Here is a 20303-nt window from a genome sequence, read left to right on the forward strand (position 1 = left end):
TAAGTCTGTGGATTATTTTAGGTATTACGAACATTTCAACAATATTAATTCTTCCAGGCTATGGGCACAATGTCTTTCTGTTTATTTCTGTTGCCTTCAGTTTCTTTCATCAATATTTTACAATTTTCTGTGTTCAAGTCTCAAGTCTTTCACCCCAGTTGAATTTTATTTGCAGGTTTTTATTCCTTGTGATACATTTGTAAAAGGGATTGTTTTCTTAATTTCTCTTTCTGCTACTTCATTATTAGTGCTATTAGTGCAACAGATTTCTGTATATTAATTTTGCATCCTGTAACTGCTGGATCCATTTATTAGTCCTAATAGTTTTTTGGTGGCATTGTAAGGGTTTTCTGTGTATGGTAGGTAATCTGCAAATAATGATGAATTCCTTATCAATTTGGATGCCTTTTCTTTCGTTTTTCTTTGCTGTGGTTAGGATTTTCAGTACTATGTTGAATAAAAGTGGCAAGGTGGACATTTTTGTCTTGTTTTTGATCTTAGAGTATTGAGTATGATGTTAGTTATGGGTTTATCATATATGACCTTAATTGTGTTGAGGTGTATTTCCTCTAAGTCCACTTTGTTGACAGTTTTTGTTAATTTTAACAGTTTTTATCTGTGTAAACAGATTCTTGTGAAATAGTCTAGTACTTATCTTTAAAACTGTTTTGAAGGGAAAATGGGTTCTGAATTCTGTATAACTGGCTTGTACATGAATTGATAGAATACAACTAGGATAAGGTGGGATTTAACTTAGTGGAGGAGGTAAGGGAACATAGCAGATAGTCCAGACATTCATTTATCATTTTGGAATACTTTTTTTTTTTTTTTTTAAAGCACATTTACCTTTGTAGGTAATTGCATTGGTAAGAATTGGTTTATATTCTGTAAGCACATTCATGATAGGGGTATTTGGTTTTCTCCTGGGGTAGATTTATCTTCTTGATGATAATTTTGTTCCTAAAAAGGCAAGAAATGAGATGGAAACTTTTGTACTAAAAAAAAGTTATTTGATTTTTAAGAGTTTTGCAGGGCTAATGATAATTTTAACAGCTTGACTACTAGGATAGGACTCCATAACTTACAGTATTTTGAATCTAAAAGGTTGAATGGGGAACATGATGCCCTAGATATGTAATTATTCTTTATTTTTAAAAGATTTTATTTAGTTACTCATGAGAGAGGCAGAAACATAGGCTGAGGGAGAAGCAGGCTCCCCGTGGGGAGCCCCATGCAGGACGGGATCACACCCTGAGCTGAAGGCAGACACTCAACTGCCACCCAGGTGTCCCTGTAACTATTTTTTTTTTTTAAAGATTTTATTTATTTATTCATGATAGAGAGAGAGAGAGAGAGAGAGAGGCAGAGACACAGGCAGGGGGAGAAGCAGGCTCCATGCACCCGGAGCCCGATGTGGGATTCGATCCCGGGTCTCCAGGATCGCGCCCTAGGCCAAAGTCAGGCGCCAAACCGCTGAGCCACCCAGGGATCCTCCTGTAACTATTCTTTAAATAAGATCAATTGGAGAAAAAAACTCTGTTGGAGCGAAGACCTTAATAAGAAGGTCAAACTTTGTAATCAGACCCACCTAGGTTTGAATTTGAGCCTGTCACTTACAAATGTGTGACTTCAGATAGGTTACTTACCTGAGTCTCAATATCTTCATCTATACATGGGGATCATAATGCCTACCTTTTAGTATTGTTGGGAAAGTTAAGTAAGATGTGTGTGAAGCACATTAGCTTGATGTGATAATGAATAGTGGCCAGTATTATTAATAATAACAATCTTATTTTCATTAATTTAGTATTTCTCAAGAGAAAGGAATGTGGGATATACCAACCAGCTGGCAGGTCACAAAGGCCTTACCCTCATTAGGAATTTTAATTATTGTTGAGACAGTTTCTAAACCAGGAAGTAGTTTGAAGGTTCAGGGAGAGTAAGATTCATACTATTGTCGGTTAAATCTCTTTAATCTCTATAATACTTTTTGTTACATTGATTTGGGGTTAAAGTTGAATGAATCCTTAAATCAGAGATAGGATTTCTTGTTTGGTTGAGTGACATCAATACTTATGCCACAATAAGTAATTAATTATGTTTAAATACAGGCTAATGACTTGTAAATTATTATTTTTAACAGTAGGTGAAATCTTTCAATTCGGGCACAAATTTAGAAGATTAACTAGGTGCCATATTAGTCTATTAGGATTTTTTAAATTTTAAAAATGTTTTAGAATTTATCGCTTAATAGGTAAGATATCCAAGTAGATTAATGAGTGGTAAATACTTGTGAACCCATCTAAAAACAAAGTGCCCTATGTACTTCTACCCAATTTTATTACTTTCCCTCCTCTTTTAAGGTAACCATTATGCAGAAATTTGTTACCACTTTTGGGTTTTTATCATTTATGCTATGTTTTTATGTACCTGTAAACTATATATAGTACTTAATTTGCAACATTTTGTATTCTTGTATAGTTTTTAAAAATTCAGCATTATGGTTGAAGGATTCATTTCTGTTGAATTGTGTGACTATTGAACATTAATTTTTAGGTATTCCATTCTATACCTAATATATGTTTCCATTCTTTTGTTAATGAACAATTATTTTGTTTACTTTTTTCTTTTGCTATTACACAAAGTGATAATTTAGGTGTTTTTGTTCCATGTTGAAGTGCTTTTTGTAGAGTGTACTGCTTGTAGTGAGAATTTTAGTTCTCTCTTTCAATCATCTTTTCTAACTAGAAATTTAACATTTTACTTAAATAAATCCGTGCTTTGTGATTCTGAGCTGTTTTCCTTGGCTCTCTTAAGAACTGTGGTCATTGATCTTGACCAGCATGATTTATTGTTCCCATAACATTTTCCAACAAAAAGACCTAAGCTATGTAAATTATCTAAGTTTTTGAATTTAGATGAGACGCCATTAAAATGTAGAGCAGATGGTCATTTGAGTATTGGTAGAATGAGTCAAAAGCTATCATCAGGTGGTTCATTTAATGGTGGCAGATGTCTTCATAAAGGATAGCAAAGGAAAAGAGCATTAAGTCTCCAGGGTAATATGGTATTCTATAGGAAGGAGAAAAAGGACTAATAGGTTTAGTTAGGGAATTAAGTTTTATGAAATGAACATTTTAAGGAATAACACTTGCCAAGGCTAAGGAGGTTTATACTGGGAGGGAATGGTTTTAGATGAGAATGGATTGGGTGGATGTAGTAAGGGGAAACAAGCCACTGATGTAAGAGATCAGTAAAATGTTGGTTTTGTTTATTAAATACCCTTTCTCCTTTTTGTATTTTCTTTAAATATCAGCTTTTGTTTTAAAGTCAATTGATTGCATTCTCATTAAAAATTCTGTAGTGCTTATTTTGATGGTGGAGTTGACTGCTTTGTTTACTTTTTCCAATTCTCAGCCTTAGTCTGTTTCACAGCTGTTCAGTAGCTTTGTTGGCATTTGAAATGTGAGAACCAAGAAAGGATTTGGATGTGCTTTTGTGTGCATCAATGGTTTTCTTGAAGTATTCTTTAAAACCATGAATTGTAGGTTTTTTTTTTTTAACCAGTTATTGTGTGATTAAAATGGCTCCTTTCAAAGAAAACTTATACTTAAGATTATGAGCTCAGGAATGTTGTTATTGTGCTTTGTGGTAAATGAGCTTAGAGATGAAAAATAAGTCAATAAGAGTAGCTGAAAACTGGACTTTTCATTTTTGGTCAGATCAGGGGGTTGGGATACATTTTCTCTTTGCCCTCATCAATCTACTCTTATTTGAAGAGCTGCATAGTTAAGGTTAAACCTCTACGTGCACAGTGGATACTAATTTGTTTAGTGCATTTTACTTTTTGTGATGACATAGGAGCCTACTTTAGATCTATTGAGAAACTACTGTGTGGACACTTACTGTTACTGACATTTGATATCAATTATGGTATTTTGGTCATGGTGCTTTCCTGGGGTAAGACAGGTTAGCCTGTGACTGCAAGCATGTACCAATGAGGAGTGTAGTCAGATAAAGCATATGCTTTCTTTTCATGAAATAGTTGTTAGTGTAAAGGGTTAAAAGATAAAAACTTCAAAGAAGTAGTTACATATTCTATTTCTGGAGTATTGGAAAGTTGGTTTCTGTAAATATTTGCTGTAAATATCATGTTTTTGTTTTATTTTAATTTATAGGTTATTTACATTAACATCTCTGGTGACAAGCTCATATTAAATGCTCCTCCTCACTCAGCTGCTACCTAGAATTAATATACACTTAGTGTAGAAGATTTAGGAAACCGCAAAGGGTAATCTTACCAGTATATTTTGGGGGGATTATCTTTCTGGGTTTTCTGTGCAAGTGTATTATGTATCTTATATAATGGTATATTATAGTTTTGCAAACTACTTTATAAAATAATAATGAGTTTGTGGAAAAAAATGAAGTTTATCATGTCAGTAATATTTCTTCTACAACATGGTTTAATTGCATGGGATTTCTATGAATTACCATAGCTTATGCATAAATAGCCACATAATTTTGATGTAGGTTATGTTAAATTTTTGTTTTTATCTACAAACAACTTAGTATCTTTGGATGTACTTTTTAAAAAATTTGAAGACAGGGTCAGAGCCTTAAGGCATTTGAATCATTTTGCAAATACCTTTCGCAAAGATTGTATTAATTTATAGTTCCTTCTCAGCAAAGTCTGACGGGCTCATTCTTCACATGCATGTATTATTTTTAATCAGTGCCAATTTGAGAGGATGAAATTGGACTTGTTTTGTGTGTTTAAAATAAATCATGAAAATAATGTTTATGGGCACCTGGGTGGCTCAGTCGGTTAAGCATCTGACTTTGGCTCCAGTCATGATCCCAGGGTCCTAGAATCGAGCCCCACGTCAGGCTCCCTGATAAAACAGCGGAGAGCCTGTTTTTTCCTTTCCCTCTGCTGCTACCCCCCCATTACTCTCTCTCTTTCGCTAACTCTCTCACTCAAATAAATAAATAAAATCTTAAGAAAAAAAAAATCTTAAGAAAATAACATGCTTATAATAAAACTAAACAGTTCTAAAGTATATAGAATAAAACATGAAAGTGATCATCCCTTATCCTCCTGTATCCTGAACCCTGTCAGCTGTTTGGGGTAGGTTTTCAGATTTTCTCTATCTGTATATTGGGTGCTCATGTGGACATGTGTGTGAATTCTAGGTTTCATGTTATCTTAGACTACTCAAAATTGTAAAATATGTTCAACTTTTTTCTAGCACTTTTATGATTTTCTGTCTTCATATTTAGCTTACTTATCTTTAGTTTGTTTTTGGTATGTTGTGCTGTCGGAACTATAATAAAGTTCATACTTTAAAAAAAACTTATTTTGTTTCAGTTAAAATGGTTATAGATTACCCCAAAACTTAGTGGTGTGAAACAATTTATATGTTCATGGCTTCCGTGGATTGGAGATTTGGAGACAGTTTGGTGAACAGTTGGTCTCTGCTCTGCAGTGTCTGGGATCTTAGCTTAAAGTGTCAGACCGTGGAGGGGCTGGCATAGCCAGGTTTCCTTGGGCATCTCCTTCTATCTCTGTGTGGCCCTCTCCCTGTTCTCCTCTATCATAGTCATCTTCAGGGTAGCCAGACTTAGAATGAAGAACTCTCGAGGCATGCAGGGTCTGAATTCTGAGGGAGAGAGAAAGACAGACAAGTGGCACCTGCATTGTCTTTTATGATCTAACCTCAGAAGTCACGCAGAGTTACTTCTGCTTCCTCATGTTCATCACGGCAGTTGCCAATGTCCAGGTTCAGTGGGAGGGAAATGAAACCCTCCTCTTAATGGTCTTCTGTCATTATCACATTGTCACAAAAGTAGTTAAGATGGATATATATTGGTATGGTCCCCTTTGGAAAACATAATCTCCCACACCATTCCTCCACTGTAAATATGTACTTAGTTTTTCAGGAATCTAACTGGTATAAAATTTACGTAAAGAACAAAGATACACTTGTTTTTTTTTTTTTTTTTTTTTAATTAATTTATTTATTTATTTATGATAGTCACAGAGAGAGAGAGAGAGGCAGAGACATAGGCAGAGGGAGAAGCAGGCTCCATGCACTGGGAGCCTGATGTGGGATTCGATCCCGGGTCTCCAGGATCGCGCCCTGGGCCAAAGGCAAGCGCCAAACCACTGCGCCACCCAGGGATCCCTACACTTGTATTTCATTATTAAAATCTGTGAATTTTAAAAAACTCATTGTGAATTGCTATTTCTTATTATAAGTTGCAGTTGTATAAAAATTTAAAATTCAGTTTAATAGTCCTGTGTCAGACATTGTTATGATATTTGTCATTTCTATTTCTTGTTTGATTTTAGAATTTACTTTAAGAAATATCTGTGTGAGCTAGAATAATTTCTTAACTTTGTAAGCATTTGCTATTTGTGTTGGGAAATAGTAACTACAAGAATAATTGTAGATTTTTTTTTTCAAAATGAACATTATAAAGAATTATGTATTGATTTAAAGTAAAATATAGTAAATTCTTAGTAACTCAAGAGATGATTACCCAGTTTATGGATTATTTGGTACCTTAAGAAAATCTTTATGTGATAAAAAACATACTTTTTTTCTGTGAATTCATTTGTATTCTCAAAAAAGAATAGATAATGGTTGTATTTCACCTTTGATTTATGTTCTACATGACTGAAGCGTGTAATACTAGTAAATGCTAGTAGGTTTGAGTTGTATGGCTTTAAACCTGTGGTTTTAATTTTAGTAGACATTCAGTTTAGAGTATAATTTCTTTTGTGCCTATCGCTGGTGATCATTTTCATGGTTGATGCAGTCAGACTTAATTAGCCATAGGATAGTATACTGGTGAGTAGTGGATCTGCTGGTTTGTAGGACTATCCTGCATGGCAGTTGTGTTCACTGTTGCTGCGCTGGAGTGAAAATAGTTTAAGAGGAACTGAGAAGACATATATAACTGCAGGTAAATCAAGTTTTGGGGGAAAACCTGAGATAAAACAGTAATGAGAGAATTGCCATGGAGAATGTAGGTAATTTGCTAAAATCACATGAATAATTGAATATTCCCTCTAAGTAGTCTCCGGGAAATTGAGAATTTAAAAGTTCTTTGATTTTCTGTAGAAGTTGCCAAATTTGCTTGGGATATATGATGATTTTGATCACCAAGTTATTTAAGTAGATGATTAGTACATTTAATAAATTCTGTGTTAAGATTAATAAATATAGTATAATTTTTTTTATATTTGCATTTTCCTTTAAAGCCTTTCAAAGTGTTTTTACCTCTGGAAATCACTTTAGCATCATAAGGTCCCTTTCTAAATTGTCTTTGTCGGCTTGGGCTACCATAACAAACTACTAGAGTGGGTGGTTGGTTAACAGGAATTTATTTCTTGTAGTTCTGGAGGCTGGGCAGTCCAAGATCGAGGTGCTGGCTAATTCAGTTCCCTGATGAGGTGTCTTCCTGGCTTGCTGCCTTCCCCCTTGTGTCCTCTTGTGGCAGAGAGAGAGAGACTGCTTAGCTTTTTTCTCTTCTTTTAAGGACACTAATCTTGTTATGCAGGCCCCATCCTCATTATCTCTTCTAAACCTAGTTATCTCTCATAGGTTTCCCCTCAGATATCAGCACATTGAGGGTTAGGGCTTCAACATATGAATTATAGGGGGAGGAGAACACTTTCTTTTTTTTCTTTTTTTTAATTTTTATTTATTTATGATAGTCACAGAGAGAGAGAGAGAGAGGCAGAGACATAGGCAGAGGGAGAAGCAGGCTCCATGCACTGGGAGCCTGATGTGGGATTCGATCCCGGGTCTCCAGGATTGCACCCTGGGCCAAAGGCAAGCGCCAAACCACTGCGCCACCCAGGGATCCCAGGAGAACACTTTCAAACCATAACACATATAAAAGGAAGTATTTTCTCAGTTTATAGATGAGAGTATTGATCCCAGAGTATTTTAAATAAATTCCTGATATTTCCTAGCAAATAAGTTAAGAGAACTAGTTTCTTAAATATCCTTGTTTTTACCATTTACTGAGACCATTTAAACCTGCAAGTCAAAACAAAAAACAAAAAACAAAAAAAACCCCAAACAAACCTGCAAGTCAGAAATCATGTCTTATTTCCCAGCCTGACTAAAATTTATCTCTAAGTCTCTGACAGTGTTTCACATTTTTGCCAAACAAATGAAGCTCCTCCTGGTTCATTGAACACATGCTGTGCTCTTCTGAGATTTCTTCTTTCTTCCTTTGAAAGGTCTACTCATCAAGTATTTCTAGAAAACTTGTCCTGATTCTTTTTTCATTTTGTTTCTTAGATGAGTATCTATTAATAGAGGTCTGGACTTGGAATTTTATTTTATTTTATTTTATTTTTTAAATTTTATTTTATTTATTTATGATAGGCACACAGTGAGAGAGAGAGAGAGGCAGAGACATAGGCAAAGGGAGAAGCAGGCTCCATGCACCGGGAGCCTGACGTGGGATTCGATCCCGAGTCTCCAGGATCGCGCCCTGGGCCAAAGGCAGGCGCCAAACCGCTGCGCCACCCAGGGATCCCTGGACTTGGAATTTTAAGTATATGCTTATTTATGTATGTATGTTTGCATGTATGTTAATGGCTCTGTTTCTGTTTTTTTTTTTTTTAAAGTAGAGCAGTTCTTGATTTCAATTTATTGTACTATTTGTTCCTCAATATCTCTTATCTATTTGTTTTCTCTTGAATGATCTCATTTATACTTTTTGGGGTTACATTTTATAACTTTTGTTTTCTAAGCCATAACCACCAACTCCTAAATTGCTCCTGACTCTGTTTTTTTTCTCTGCTTCTACTAGTTTTATCCTTATTTAAAGTACCATTATTTTCACATGGATTGTTATGTAAATTTCTTATAATTTGACCCCTTTTCTCCAGCCACTTTAATTTTCTTCCTTTCTGTTCTCCATACTACATCAGGAATGATATTTGAAAGCAGCAGAGGGCTTGCCCACAGTAGCAGTGAAATAGTGAATGAAATCAGTAGGTACTGATGTCTGCTATCTTCCCTATCCCTGAAATCAAGCATTTGTGTGGCAGGAGACTGTGGAATCATTGCATGGGAAAAGTATTTGGTGTTGGGTGTCGTGCTCTTTTGTAGTTCAGTAGGGATCCCAACTTCCTTCTACTTCCTCCCACCCCCTTTTCATTTAACCATCTCAGCTCAAGTATAAGTTTATCTTTGTGTTCGACTTTTTATTTAAAATCTGGTTACTGGGATCCCTGGGTGGCGCAGCGGTTTGGCGCCTGCCTTTGGCCCAGGGCGCGATCTTGGAGACCCGGGATCGAATCCCACATCGGGCTCCTGGTGCATGGAGCCTGCTTCTCCCTCTGCCTATGTCTCTGCCTCTCTCTCTCTCTGTGACTATCATAAAAAAAAAAAAAATTAAAAAAAAAAAATCTGGTTACCTAATAAGATTTCAAACTTGAATATGGAAAGTGGGTTTTTTTCTTTTCCTTATCAGGAAACAGCAATAATGTGTTAGTTCTTCTAAAGTTTAGTAATAACTTTACTACTTTTGTGTTCTAGTTCTTGCATATCTATATCTATATCTATATCTATATCTATATCTATATATAGCACTTTCTTTCTTTTTTTTTTTTAATTTTATTTATTCATGAGAGACACACAGAGAGAGGCAGAGACACAGGCAGAGGGAGAAGCAGGCTCCATGCAGGGAGCCCGATGTGGGACTCGATCCTGGGTCTCCAGGATCAGGCCCTGGGCTGATGGCAGGTGCTAAACCGTTGAGCCACTCAGGGATCCCCTATATAGCACTTTCTTATTTGATTCTCAGAACAGCCCTTATCTTTGAATAACACAATGCCTCCTCCAAAAGGAACGGAGTTTCTGAGAACTAAAGAGACTCCTTTTATTTAATCATGGAAAATTACTAAACTTACACAAAATAGGGAATTATATAACGAACGTCCCTATTACCCACCTTAAACATGAGCAATCTTGTTTCATCTAAACCTTATCTTCTCTGCTTGAAGTAAATACTATTATTTTATATGTAAATACTTGAGTTAAAATGAGTCTTTCAGGTGCACAAAGATAGCTAGTGAAAGCCAGAACTCAAATCCAGGAGAGTGTTAGTGTTGTATGGCAATATAGCCCTTGCTTTGTAATTCAGTATTGGGCTTGATACGTACCATAACATAGTGACACTAATGTCAACTACTGAGCCACCCAGGCATCCCAAAAAACTTCTAGTTTTAATTTCTAACTATAACAGATAGTAAAGAAGCATTATCCCCAATTTTGTTACCCTAAAATGTTATTTGCATTACTTTAATAGTGGTACCTTTTATAGTTCTAATTGTCTTTGTCATTCATGTATCATTTTTAGTGGAAGTCATATTGCCAAATGTTTATTTCCTTTTTCTAGACTTTATTACTTCTTGTTCTGTAGGAAAACAAACAAGCAATTTCGACTATAGTATACTGTTTCTTTGTACACTGAAAAACTTATTTGGTAATCCTTTCCTAAAGTTTGTTTTTTTGGGATGGAGAGTTTGGCAATATCCAGGGGTAGATGCTTAAATTGATAGTTTGTTTCTGTGATATCATGAGGCTAAACTTGTTTTTTCTTTTGGCATAATTGTTTACCTGGAGAGTAGGTTGAAATTCTTTAAGAGATTCTGGGTTTTTGATGTGGTTTTACCATATCTACTTAGTGGTAAATGATTCTTCTTTCTGTCACTAGATTGAATGTAAGTTTGTTTGTGGATGACAGCAAAGACAGTGCTATCAAGAAGTACTCTTAACTAGTGAAGAAAGAAGTGATAGAAAATGTTTAGTCTATAATTTATACTGATGAAAACACTTGAAATATGTTGTCTTGAAACTATGTATGGTACATTTGAAATATTATTTCCTACCTTTTTGAATTACTTTGCAAAATGCTCTGTTCTTATCTTTCCCCCAGGGAATAGTATTCAAGTAAAGAATATTTGTAATTAATGCTAGCATATATCTTTGTTTTAATAGGTATCAAGCATGATGGAACCATGTGTGATACCTGCCGCCAGCAACCAATCATTGGCATTCGATGGAAATGTGCAGAATGTACAAATTATGATTTGTGCACTGTTTGTTACCATGGAGATAAACATCACTTAAGACATCGCTTTTATAGAATTACTACACCAGGAAGTGAGAGGTAGGGTAAACAGTTTTTTCTTTAGTTATAATTCCTTGTGTATATTCAATTTTTTATACTATTCCACCTTAAAAATAGGATTTGGAAGTGGCTTGACAGCTAGCTTAATATCAGGATGTAGGAAATAAGAGGCTAGATATGGACCAGGCCTGCCATAGAGTGAGAAAAGAGTTCTGTGAAGTTGGAGCTGTATGTATTTTCAGGATAATTTGAGCTCTTCTTTGTCTAGCAGGGAGACTTGGCATTCCTCAATATTTGGAAATGCAAGGGCAGCCCAAGAGAGGCTGATTATTTTCTTCTTACTGTGCATTCTATTCTGTTAATCACTACCAGATGAACACTAAGGGCCCATTGATTGAATCAATAGGCGATTATTAAGACTATGTAGCCCCTCTTATGCTTGTGTAAATTTGAAGATGACTAAAACACAATATTTCTTTTTAAAAAAGATCTATTTATTTAGAGAGAGAGAGCAGACGGAGGGGCAGAGGGAGAGAGAGAGAATCCAAGCAGACTCCCCACTATACACAGAGCAGGAAGCAGGGTTCAGTCTCATGACCCTGAGATCATGACCTGAGCTGAAATCAAGAGTCAGATGGTCAACTGACTGAGCCACCCAGGTACCCCTAAAATAGTGTGGGTTTTTTTTTTTTTTCCTTTTACAGGTTTTATTTATATATTTGGTAGAGGGAGAGGAGAAGCAGACTCCCTGCTGAGCAGTGAGCCTGATGTTGGGCTTGATTCCAGGACCCTGGGATCATGACTGGAGTCAAAGGCAGATGCTTCCAGGCACCTTCCCTTTTTCTTTTTTTCTTTTTAAGGAGTTTATAAGCTAAGGGATTACTTGACCAGCAGTGATTATCATGTGATATTTTGGACTATATATAGAGATTATTAGTATTAAGACACAATACTAAGTGTCTTAGCAAAGAGAGGTTAATATTGATAGTGAATTAGTACAGAATTTCAGGTGATTGAATCTTTTCATGTAGATAGATAAAAATAATGTATAGGAGCAAGAGTCTAACCAGTCCTAGGGCGGCAGCAGGAGTAGTAGAAAAATGGGTTTGGGTGTCAGATTATCCCAGTTCAAATTCTGGTCCTGCTCTTTATTAACTGAATAGTTTTGAACATGTTGTTTATTGTCTTTTGCTTATAATTTTTAAAGTTAGAGCATAATAAAGATATTTTAAAACTGAATAGAATAACGAGATAAAATTAGCAAAACAAAAGGAAAAACCCCAAACCTTTTTGATTTTATGAATGAGAAGGATATAGAAGAATAAGGGAAGATGGCCTTGGAGAACCTTGCTGGTCCAGATTATTGAGTATAGAATTCTTTCAAGGTCCATAGTCCTTTGTAAGTCACTACTTTGAAGACAAGTTAGTGTTGGATCAAATCCAGGCCACTGATGTATTTTACTTGGCTATGCTGTGCTCTAAAATTTTGAACACATGTGCACATGCACATACACACACCAAAGACTGGCCGCATTGGGGATTTGTTCATGGTAACAGTTGGATGACAGGAGCATCTGTACCCATTAGACAAATCATAGTCTTGAGTTCCCCCAAAGTCCCTGCCACTCCCTTTTGTCTTCCTGTGCCTCGGATCAAGTGTCACTTGCCATTTGTCATTACTGCGGTGGTATCTTTTGGGCCTTAATATATGCTACATCCCTGTAAGGATAGGAGTTTGCCAATTCTAAAGTGGTGAAGGATATAGTAATACCCTGAAGAGGTTAGACTGGATTCATATGTTGACTTCATTCCATTTCATAATTATTTAGCTCTTGTGACCTTGGGTAAATCACTTACCTCTTTGAGACTCTTGTTTCCTCATTTGTAAAATGGATAAATGGATAAAATAACAATTGCTTCTCTTAAGGAATATAACAGACGTTTACACTTTTGTAAGCTTTTACTCTTAGTAAAAGCTCAGTAAATATTAGATACTATTCTAATTACTACTGTCATCATCATCACCTGTGGAACGTAAAGGTATTTATGTATCATGCTGTTAAGGTATTAACTAGAACAAAGAAAAATCTTTTGTGTTTTTAAAACAATCATTTTTATAATTTTATTTTTAAAAATAAATTGGGGTGTCTGGGTGACTTGGTTGAACATCTGACTTGGTTTTAGCTCAGGTCATGTGGTATTGAGCCCCACATCAGACTCTTAACTCAGTGAGGAGTCTGCTTGAGATTCTCTTCCTTTCCCTGTCCCTCTGCACCCCCCCCCTCCCCCCCGGGCTCGCTGGCTGTCTCTCTAAAATAAATGTAAAAATCTTAAAAAATTACAGGCAGGGCAGGGTGAGTCAGGCATCTAACTTGTGATTTCAGCTCAAGTCATGATCTCAGGGTCGTGAGATCCAGCCTGGCATTGGGCTCTGTGTGGAGTGTGGAGCCTGCTTGGGATCATTATTACCCCAACCGCCCCCCCCCCCCCCCAAATATAAATGTAACCTATTTTTGTATAATTTTAAAATAAATACTTTTATTTTTAGGGTTCTTTTAGAGTCTCGTAGAAAATCTAAGAAGATTACAGCCAGAGGGATCTTTGCAGGTGCCAGAGTGGTACGAGGAGTGGACTGGCAGTGGGAAGATCAGGATGGAGGAAATGGACGTAGGGGAAAGGTGAAATTTTTTTTTTTTATTAATTCATCATGTTATTCTAGAATATTTTATGTTCAGGAGATTTTTATTAGTATCATTGAATTTCTTGGCCCATTTTTTCTTATGCCAGTAACAGTTTTTAAAATCTTCATTTCTTTCTTTTCTGGAATAACAAAAGATTGTTTCTGCCACATTGTAAATATTGACATTCATCCAGAAAGTTGTTGAGTAGATTTTACCTTTTACTTTGAGGTTTCATATTGCCATTTTGCTGCTCAGAATGTACTTCTGAATATCCTGTTTGGGCCAGTCCTCCTTAAACAGTATGTCATCCGTTTGACATTTTTGTTACTAAGATTTCATTTGAGTTTACTTGTTTTATATTTCATTCCCTTGAAAGTCTGTTTCTAGGGGTGTGTAATAGCTACTTTTGTTATCTAGTCTATTTAACTCTGTTACCCTTCTCAGGTAATTGGCCAGGAGTCAATTATAGCAGTTATTCTGAAGGGAATTTTGGAGACACCTGAGTGGCTCAGTGGTTGAGCGTCTGCCTTTAGCTCAGGGCATGATCCTGGGTCTGGGGATCAAGTCCCACATCGGACTCCCTGTGAGGAGCCTGCTTCTCCCTCTGCCTATGTCTCTGCCTCTCTCTCTGTGTCTCTCATGAATAAGTAAATAAAATCTTAAGGAAAAAAAAAAGGGAATTTTGTGTAGCTTGTTTAATTGGGGTGGGATAGCCAGAGATATTGGGGTAACTTAGTATAAATGCTTTTGAGTATAAAATTTTTAGATGTTTTTTTCAAATACATCTTTTTTTTCTAATACATGTTTTATAAATTGTTGAGTATTATGTTCATTTCATTTTAAATAATAAGGTCTAATTTTAATGTTTGGAAGTCATACAGATTTGTTTTAGCCATTATATTTTAAGTACTTAGATTTTTAGTAAGGAAGCAAACTTTGCTTTTTGTTTAATTTGGTAAATATTTATTGAACACTTAGGATGTGCAAGATTCTCTTCCAAACATCAGGGAGATGGCACTGGACAAAAGAGACAAAGTTCCTACTCTCCTGAAACCTACATTTTAATTAGATTTGATAGGGAAAAAATATACATCTAAGTTTTGTGACTAGTAGGGGCTGTGGACCAGCAGCTTAAGGTGTTCCTGACAGCTTGTTAGAAATGTAATAGGTAGTAGGTCCTCTTTCTTCTAGACCTTCTAAATCAGGATCTTCATCTACAGAAAGATTGCCTGGGTCATTTATATGCATATCAAAATTTGAGTAGCACTGCTCTGAAAAGAAAAGTAGAGCAGTGTGAATTTGGAAAAGGTGTCACCTCTAGATGGATGGAATGCTATGGGGACATGCATGGCAAGCCCAATGCAAGAGAAGGCACTGATTTGTGGGTGGGGCAGGAACACCCTTGCCCCAGTGCATAGGTCTTGGTAAGTGGAGCATGGGCTGGATGTCAGCCCTATTCTACTCCTTACCCTTATGCAGTGAACAACTTTCATAACCATTTATAGCAGTTCTGTATCATACAGAAGAATGTATAAAATATGTGAAAGTTTAAAGAATAATGGTAAAATGCACAGTTTTGTTCTCATACAGATTAGAGAATAGAATGAGTACCTTTAAAAGAGTACTTTTTTTTTTTTTTTAAGATTTTTTTATTGGGATCCCTGGGTGGCGCAGCGGTTTGGCACCTGCCTTTGGCCCAGGGCGCGATCCTGGAGACCCGGGATCGAATCCCATGTCAGGCTCCCGGTGCATGGAGCCTGCTTCTCCCTCTGCCTGTGTCTCTGCTTCTCTCTCTCTCTCTCTCTGTGACTATCATAAATAAATAAAAAAATTAAAAAAAAAAGATTTTATTTATTTATTCATGAGAGACACAGCGAGAAAGAGGCAGAGACACAAGCTGAGGGAGAAGCAGGCTCCATTCAGGGAGCCTGATGTGGGACTTGATCCCGGGACTCCAGGATCGTGCCCTGAGCCAAAGGCAGATACTTAACCGCTGAGCCACCTGGGCATCCCTAAAAGACTACTTTTTACCCTTTCACAGTTGTAAGTCCCCCAAGATAACGGATTTCTGCTGTCTTTATTCCATGGTTTTTCTTTATTGTTGTAGGACAGGACACAGTGTTGTGTCCCACAACATTTAGGATTTCATTTTTTTTTTTTTTTAAAGATTTTATTTATTCATGTGAGACACGGGGGTGGGGTGGGGCGCAGAGACATAGGCAGAAAGAGAAGCAGGCTCCATGCAGGAAGCCCAACGTGGGACTCGATCCTGAGTCTCCAGGATCAGGCCCTGGGCTGAAGGCAGTGATAAACTGCTGAGCCACCCGTGCTGCCCTAGGATTTCATTTTTGAAAAGACCCAGTATCAAGCACAAATTTAGTTATTGTAAGGCTAGAGTAGAATTGTCACTTTTAGATTAAAGCTCCCAGGACAATATAAACTGAATAGTCTCTGGTTTAACCTGTCTTGCTTCCCTGGAAGTTGACAAGAGTCTTAGGGTAGTCAGTGGGCAAGATCCTAGGAAAATACGGGGCTTCACAAAGGACCTTAAGCAGGGCAGAAGTACAGGCCAGATGGTGAGCCTTGGAGAGGCATACAGTCAGAGGGGATGAGTTACTATGTATTTTTTGCTTCTAAGCTTACCATGGGCCACGTCAAAGTTTTAGGAGTAGGTCAAAGTAGACCGTTCTGTGGTGTGAGATGAGAGACCTTAACTGATCTAGGTGTCAGGGAATAGGGGTGCAGGGAAGAGTGGGAACTTCATTATTACTTAGTCCAAACAAGCCAAATGCAACTGAGAATTTGGGTCAGGCTCAACTTGGTCAGGTCAGTCCTTGGGTCAATAAAATGGTATAGTGGCAATGGGAATCTTGGTGATAACTTTCAGCATGTCCGGCCCGTGGCTGTATTTGGACAGAACATGCTGTATACTTGGGGCCCAGCAGGTGCCTTTGCCTCTTTCCTGGCTGGATCTCCTGTTTTCTATATCCTATTATATCATCTTATTTAGCTTGCTCTTTGTTTTGAAAGAGTATACTTCTAATAACTTCTTTTGAATGAGTGCATGAGAAGTAAATTTTTAATATTTTTGTTCTAAAATTTTTTTTAAGATGCGTTACCTTTTTTTTTTTTTTTTTTTAAGATTTTATTTATTTATTCATGAGAGACACAGAGAGAGAGAGGCAGAGGCACAGGCAGAGGGTGAAGCAGGCTCCATGCAGGGAGCCCGATGTGGGACTTGATCCCGTGTCTCCAGGGTCATGCCCTGGGCCGAAGGCAGGCGCCAAACCGCTGAGCCACCTGGGCTGCCCCCTAAAAATTTTTTTAACTATATTTTTCCCCACAATTAATTATATGGTCAGAAGGTTGGAAATTATTGTTTCATCAGCTTTTGAAGGCAGTAGTTGAAGTCTGAAGCCACATTATAGATGGAACTTTGAGTTTCTGTTATTTTGGCACTTTTCGTGGGATAAAAAGTAGGCATTTTTGAAGCTTTGAGTCATCATTATTACATTTTTGATTTGTTACGATTTAATCCATGTTGCATTTTAAGAACAAAATGAGGAAAAATAAATGAAACCATCTCATACATGTGACTAAGGGAACTTAATATCATGATAAGTCTGTTTAAGCACGTTTGATATCAAATGTAGTTTTTAATTGTCTGACTTTTATTTTTGCCTGAGTGTGTATATGAAGAACTTTTTGGAGTCCCCATTTTCCCTTCAGTGTAGGCTGCTCTATCCCAGCCCCCTGATTAATCTACATGAGTTGTGTATAGTGTCTTCTTTTCTTATCTTTTTTTTCTTCCCTTGTGTGTGAGGTTCAAGATTCTCACCTCACTGCCATTGCTATATGTACTCAACTAAATGGCCATGATGAGCTATATTAAGGGGTAGATACCAGCCCAGCCTGAGACTGAAGCACGCTCTTGGTCTTTGGCCCATCCCATGCCAACATGTCCTGTGATTGCATGGCGATAACAAAATTCACACATAAAAATAAACATGTCAAGTGTAGCTTTTGGCAAACATGATGCAAGGACACCATGGAAGCATGTAATGTATTCTTTTTTTTTTTTTTAATTTTTATTTATTTATGATAGAGAGAGAGAGAGGCAGAGACACAGGCAGAGGGAGAAGCAGGCTCCATGCACCGGGAGCCTGACGTGGGATTCGATCCCGGGTCTCCAGGATTGCGCCCTGGGCCAAAGGCAGGTGCTAAACCGCTGTGCCACCCAGGGATCCCCGCATGTAATGTATTCTTAAAGGGCTTCTTAAGTACCACTACTTTGTTAGTATTTGAAGACTGTTTTCATTTTACAAATGCTTTGGAATATTGAATATGTGTTAAAATCCTTTTGAATATGTGTCAGTTGTATTTTATATATGCGCATTAGATATATCCTTTCCAGAAAACTTTTTTAAAAAAAATTTTTGAGAGTGTGTGTGTGAGTGGGGGAGGGGCAAAAGGAGACAGAGAATCTCAGGCAGACTCTGTGCTGAGCACAGAGCCTGATGTAGGGCTTGATTTCACAATCCAGAGATTATGACCAGAGCTGAAATCAGGAATCAGATGCTCAGCTGACTAAGCTACCCAGGCACCCCTAAAAAACTTTCACTATGGAGAATTTCAAACATAGATCAGAGTAGAAAGAATAGTATAGCAAATTCCTCTGCACCCATAATCCAACATCAAAAATTGTCAATATTTTATTAAAAATTCCATTTATTTGTTGAAGAAATCAGGTTCTTTAGATTTGTCTAATTGATTCTTTATGGTATTCTTTTCTTGTTCCTCCAATTCTTGTGTTTCTTATAAACTAGTTGTTAGAGGCTTGATTAGGGTTCAATTTGTTTTGGTGACAAAACCTCTTAAGTGGTGCTCTGCTCTCTATTGCATCACATCAGGGCATGTAAAGTTGGATTATCTTACTGATAGTGATGTTAATTAAGATTTATCAGTGGAGGCAGGTTTGTCAGTTTTTTCTTTTTTTTAAGTTTAATTCTTTTATAGGGTACCTTAGCAACCTTTTACCTGATGGTTTTTAGCAGCTATTCTGCACATCTTTATGAATCAGAATTAAAATTGTGAAATTGATGTAGTAATTTTCTCAAGCCTCCCACTTTGTTTCCCCCTCAATAATAAGTCAGATCATTTTAACAAATGAAGGAATTTCATTTAGGATTCAGAGCTTAATGAACTTGCTAATATACCACATAATTTGAAACATAAGATGAATTTGAAATATAAATCTTTGTTTTTTAATCAAATTTTTTTGTGCCCCTTATAAAAATACAGACTTACTTGATCTAGCATTGCATTTTTTAAAAGATTGATTTATTTTAGAGTATGTGCAAGTGTGGGGGGAGGGACAGAGGGAGAGAGAGAGAGAATCTTAAACAGGCTCCATGCCCAGCACGGAGCCTGACTCAGGACCTGATCCCATGACCCCAAGATTACACCCTGAGCTGAAAGGAAGAGTTGGATACTCAACCAGTTGAGCCACCTAACTGCCCCTAGCATTGCATTTTTTAAACAAATGAAGTAGTTTTAGAATCAGAAGGAATACTTTACTAAAGATTGCATATTTTACTTAGAGTGTTAGAAGTTGTTGCTTCATAATGTTATGTAGTGGTTAGTTGTGCAAATCATTAAGGAAAGCAATGCAGTGATGAACTGTAAATTCAAGGTGATAGTTAACTGTTGAGAGGTCAGAAGGATGGCTTGATGGGAGGTACACAGTGGACTTGGAAAGTACTGGTAGTGTTCTTTTTCATAGGCTGGTATTCATTTTATTTTTATTCTTTAAAGTTTACATGTTCTATTTTGTATGATTTATTTCAAAATTTAAAAGAATGGACTCACCATTTTGAAATATTTCTCAAAAATCTTTGATTAATCTTAAAGCCTTTTTATCTTTACAAAAGCATCATAAGTGTAGCTTACAAAATGATTTTTTTAGTACAGGGTTTAGTACAAACAAGGAAGAGTGATTATATATCTTTTTTGAAATAAGGTCATGCCTTAAAAATTATATTTAACATCAGCCTGGCATTCTAAGTAACTGTAAAACATGGCTGATTATAAGTGTCAAGATGGAGAAAAGAAATGAGTTGCACATGTGTAACTCCCCATTCTTAGCTCTAGACTAGTTTGAGAATACCCAAGTTTAGCATTCATTGTGTATTGTTTGTTGTTTTGAAAAATTTTATTTATTTATTTGAAAGAGTGTGAGAGAGGACAAATGGGGGAAGTGGCAGAGGGAGAAGGAGAAACAGGCTCCAGGATGAGGGCTCCGTCCCAGGACCCTGGGATCATGACCTGAGCTGAAAGCAGACATTTAATCAGTTGAGCCACCTGGGTGCCCTGCTGTTATCATTTTTATGCAGTTGGATCTTGGCCCTTAAGCAGTAGCAACCCCAGTTGGTTGGTTGGTTTTTATTTTATGTCAAA

At 36.8% G+C, this 20303-nt stretch overlaps 1 protein-coding gene across 1 annotated transcript in view; it reads left to right on the plus strand.

Moving 5' to 3' along the window:
• MIB1 (MIB E3 ubiquitin protein ligase 1) overlaps nucleotides 1–20303 on the plus strand; it is a 137471-nt gene that overhangs the window by 10561 nt on the left and 106607 nt on the right. The window contains exons 2-3 of the mRNA XM_026006537.2: nucleotides 11034–11205; nucleotides 13715–13844. Of these exons, the coding sequence (XP_025862322.1) occupies nucleotides 11034–11205; nucleotides 13715–13844 (302 nt within the window). The remainder of the gene's footprint in view (nucleotides 1–11033; nucleotides 11206–13714; nucleotides 13845–20303) is intronic.

Source organism: Vulpes vulpes, chromosome 13 (genome assembly GCF_048418805.1).
Source record: "Vulpes vulpes isolate BD-2025 chromosome 13, VulVul3, whole genome shotgun sequence".
In the NCBI taxonomy this organism is placed as follows: Eukaryota; Metazoa; Chordata; class Mammalia; order Carnivora; family Canidae; genus Vulpes; species Vulpes vulpes.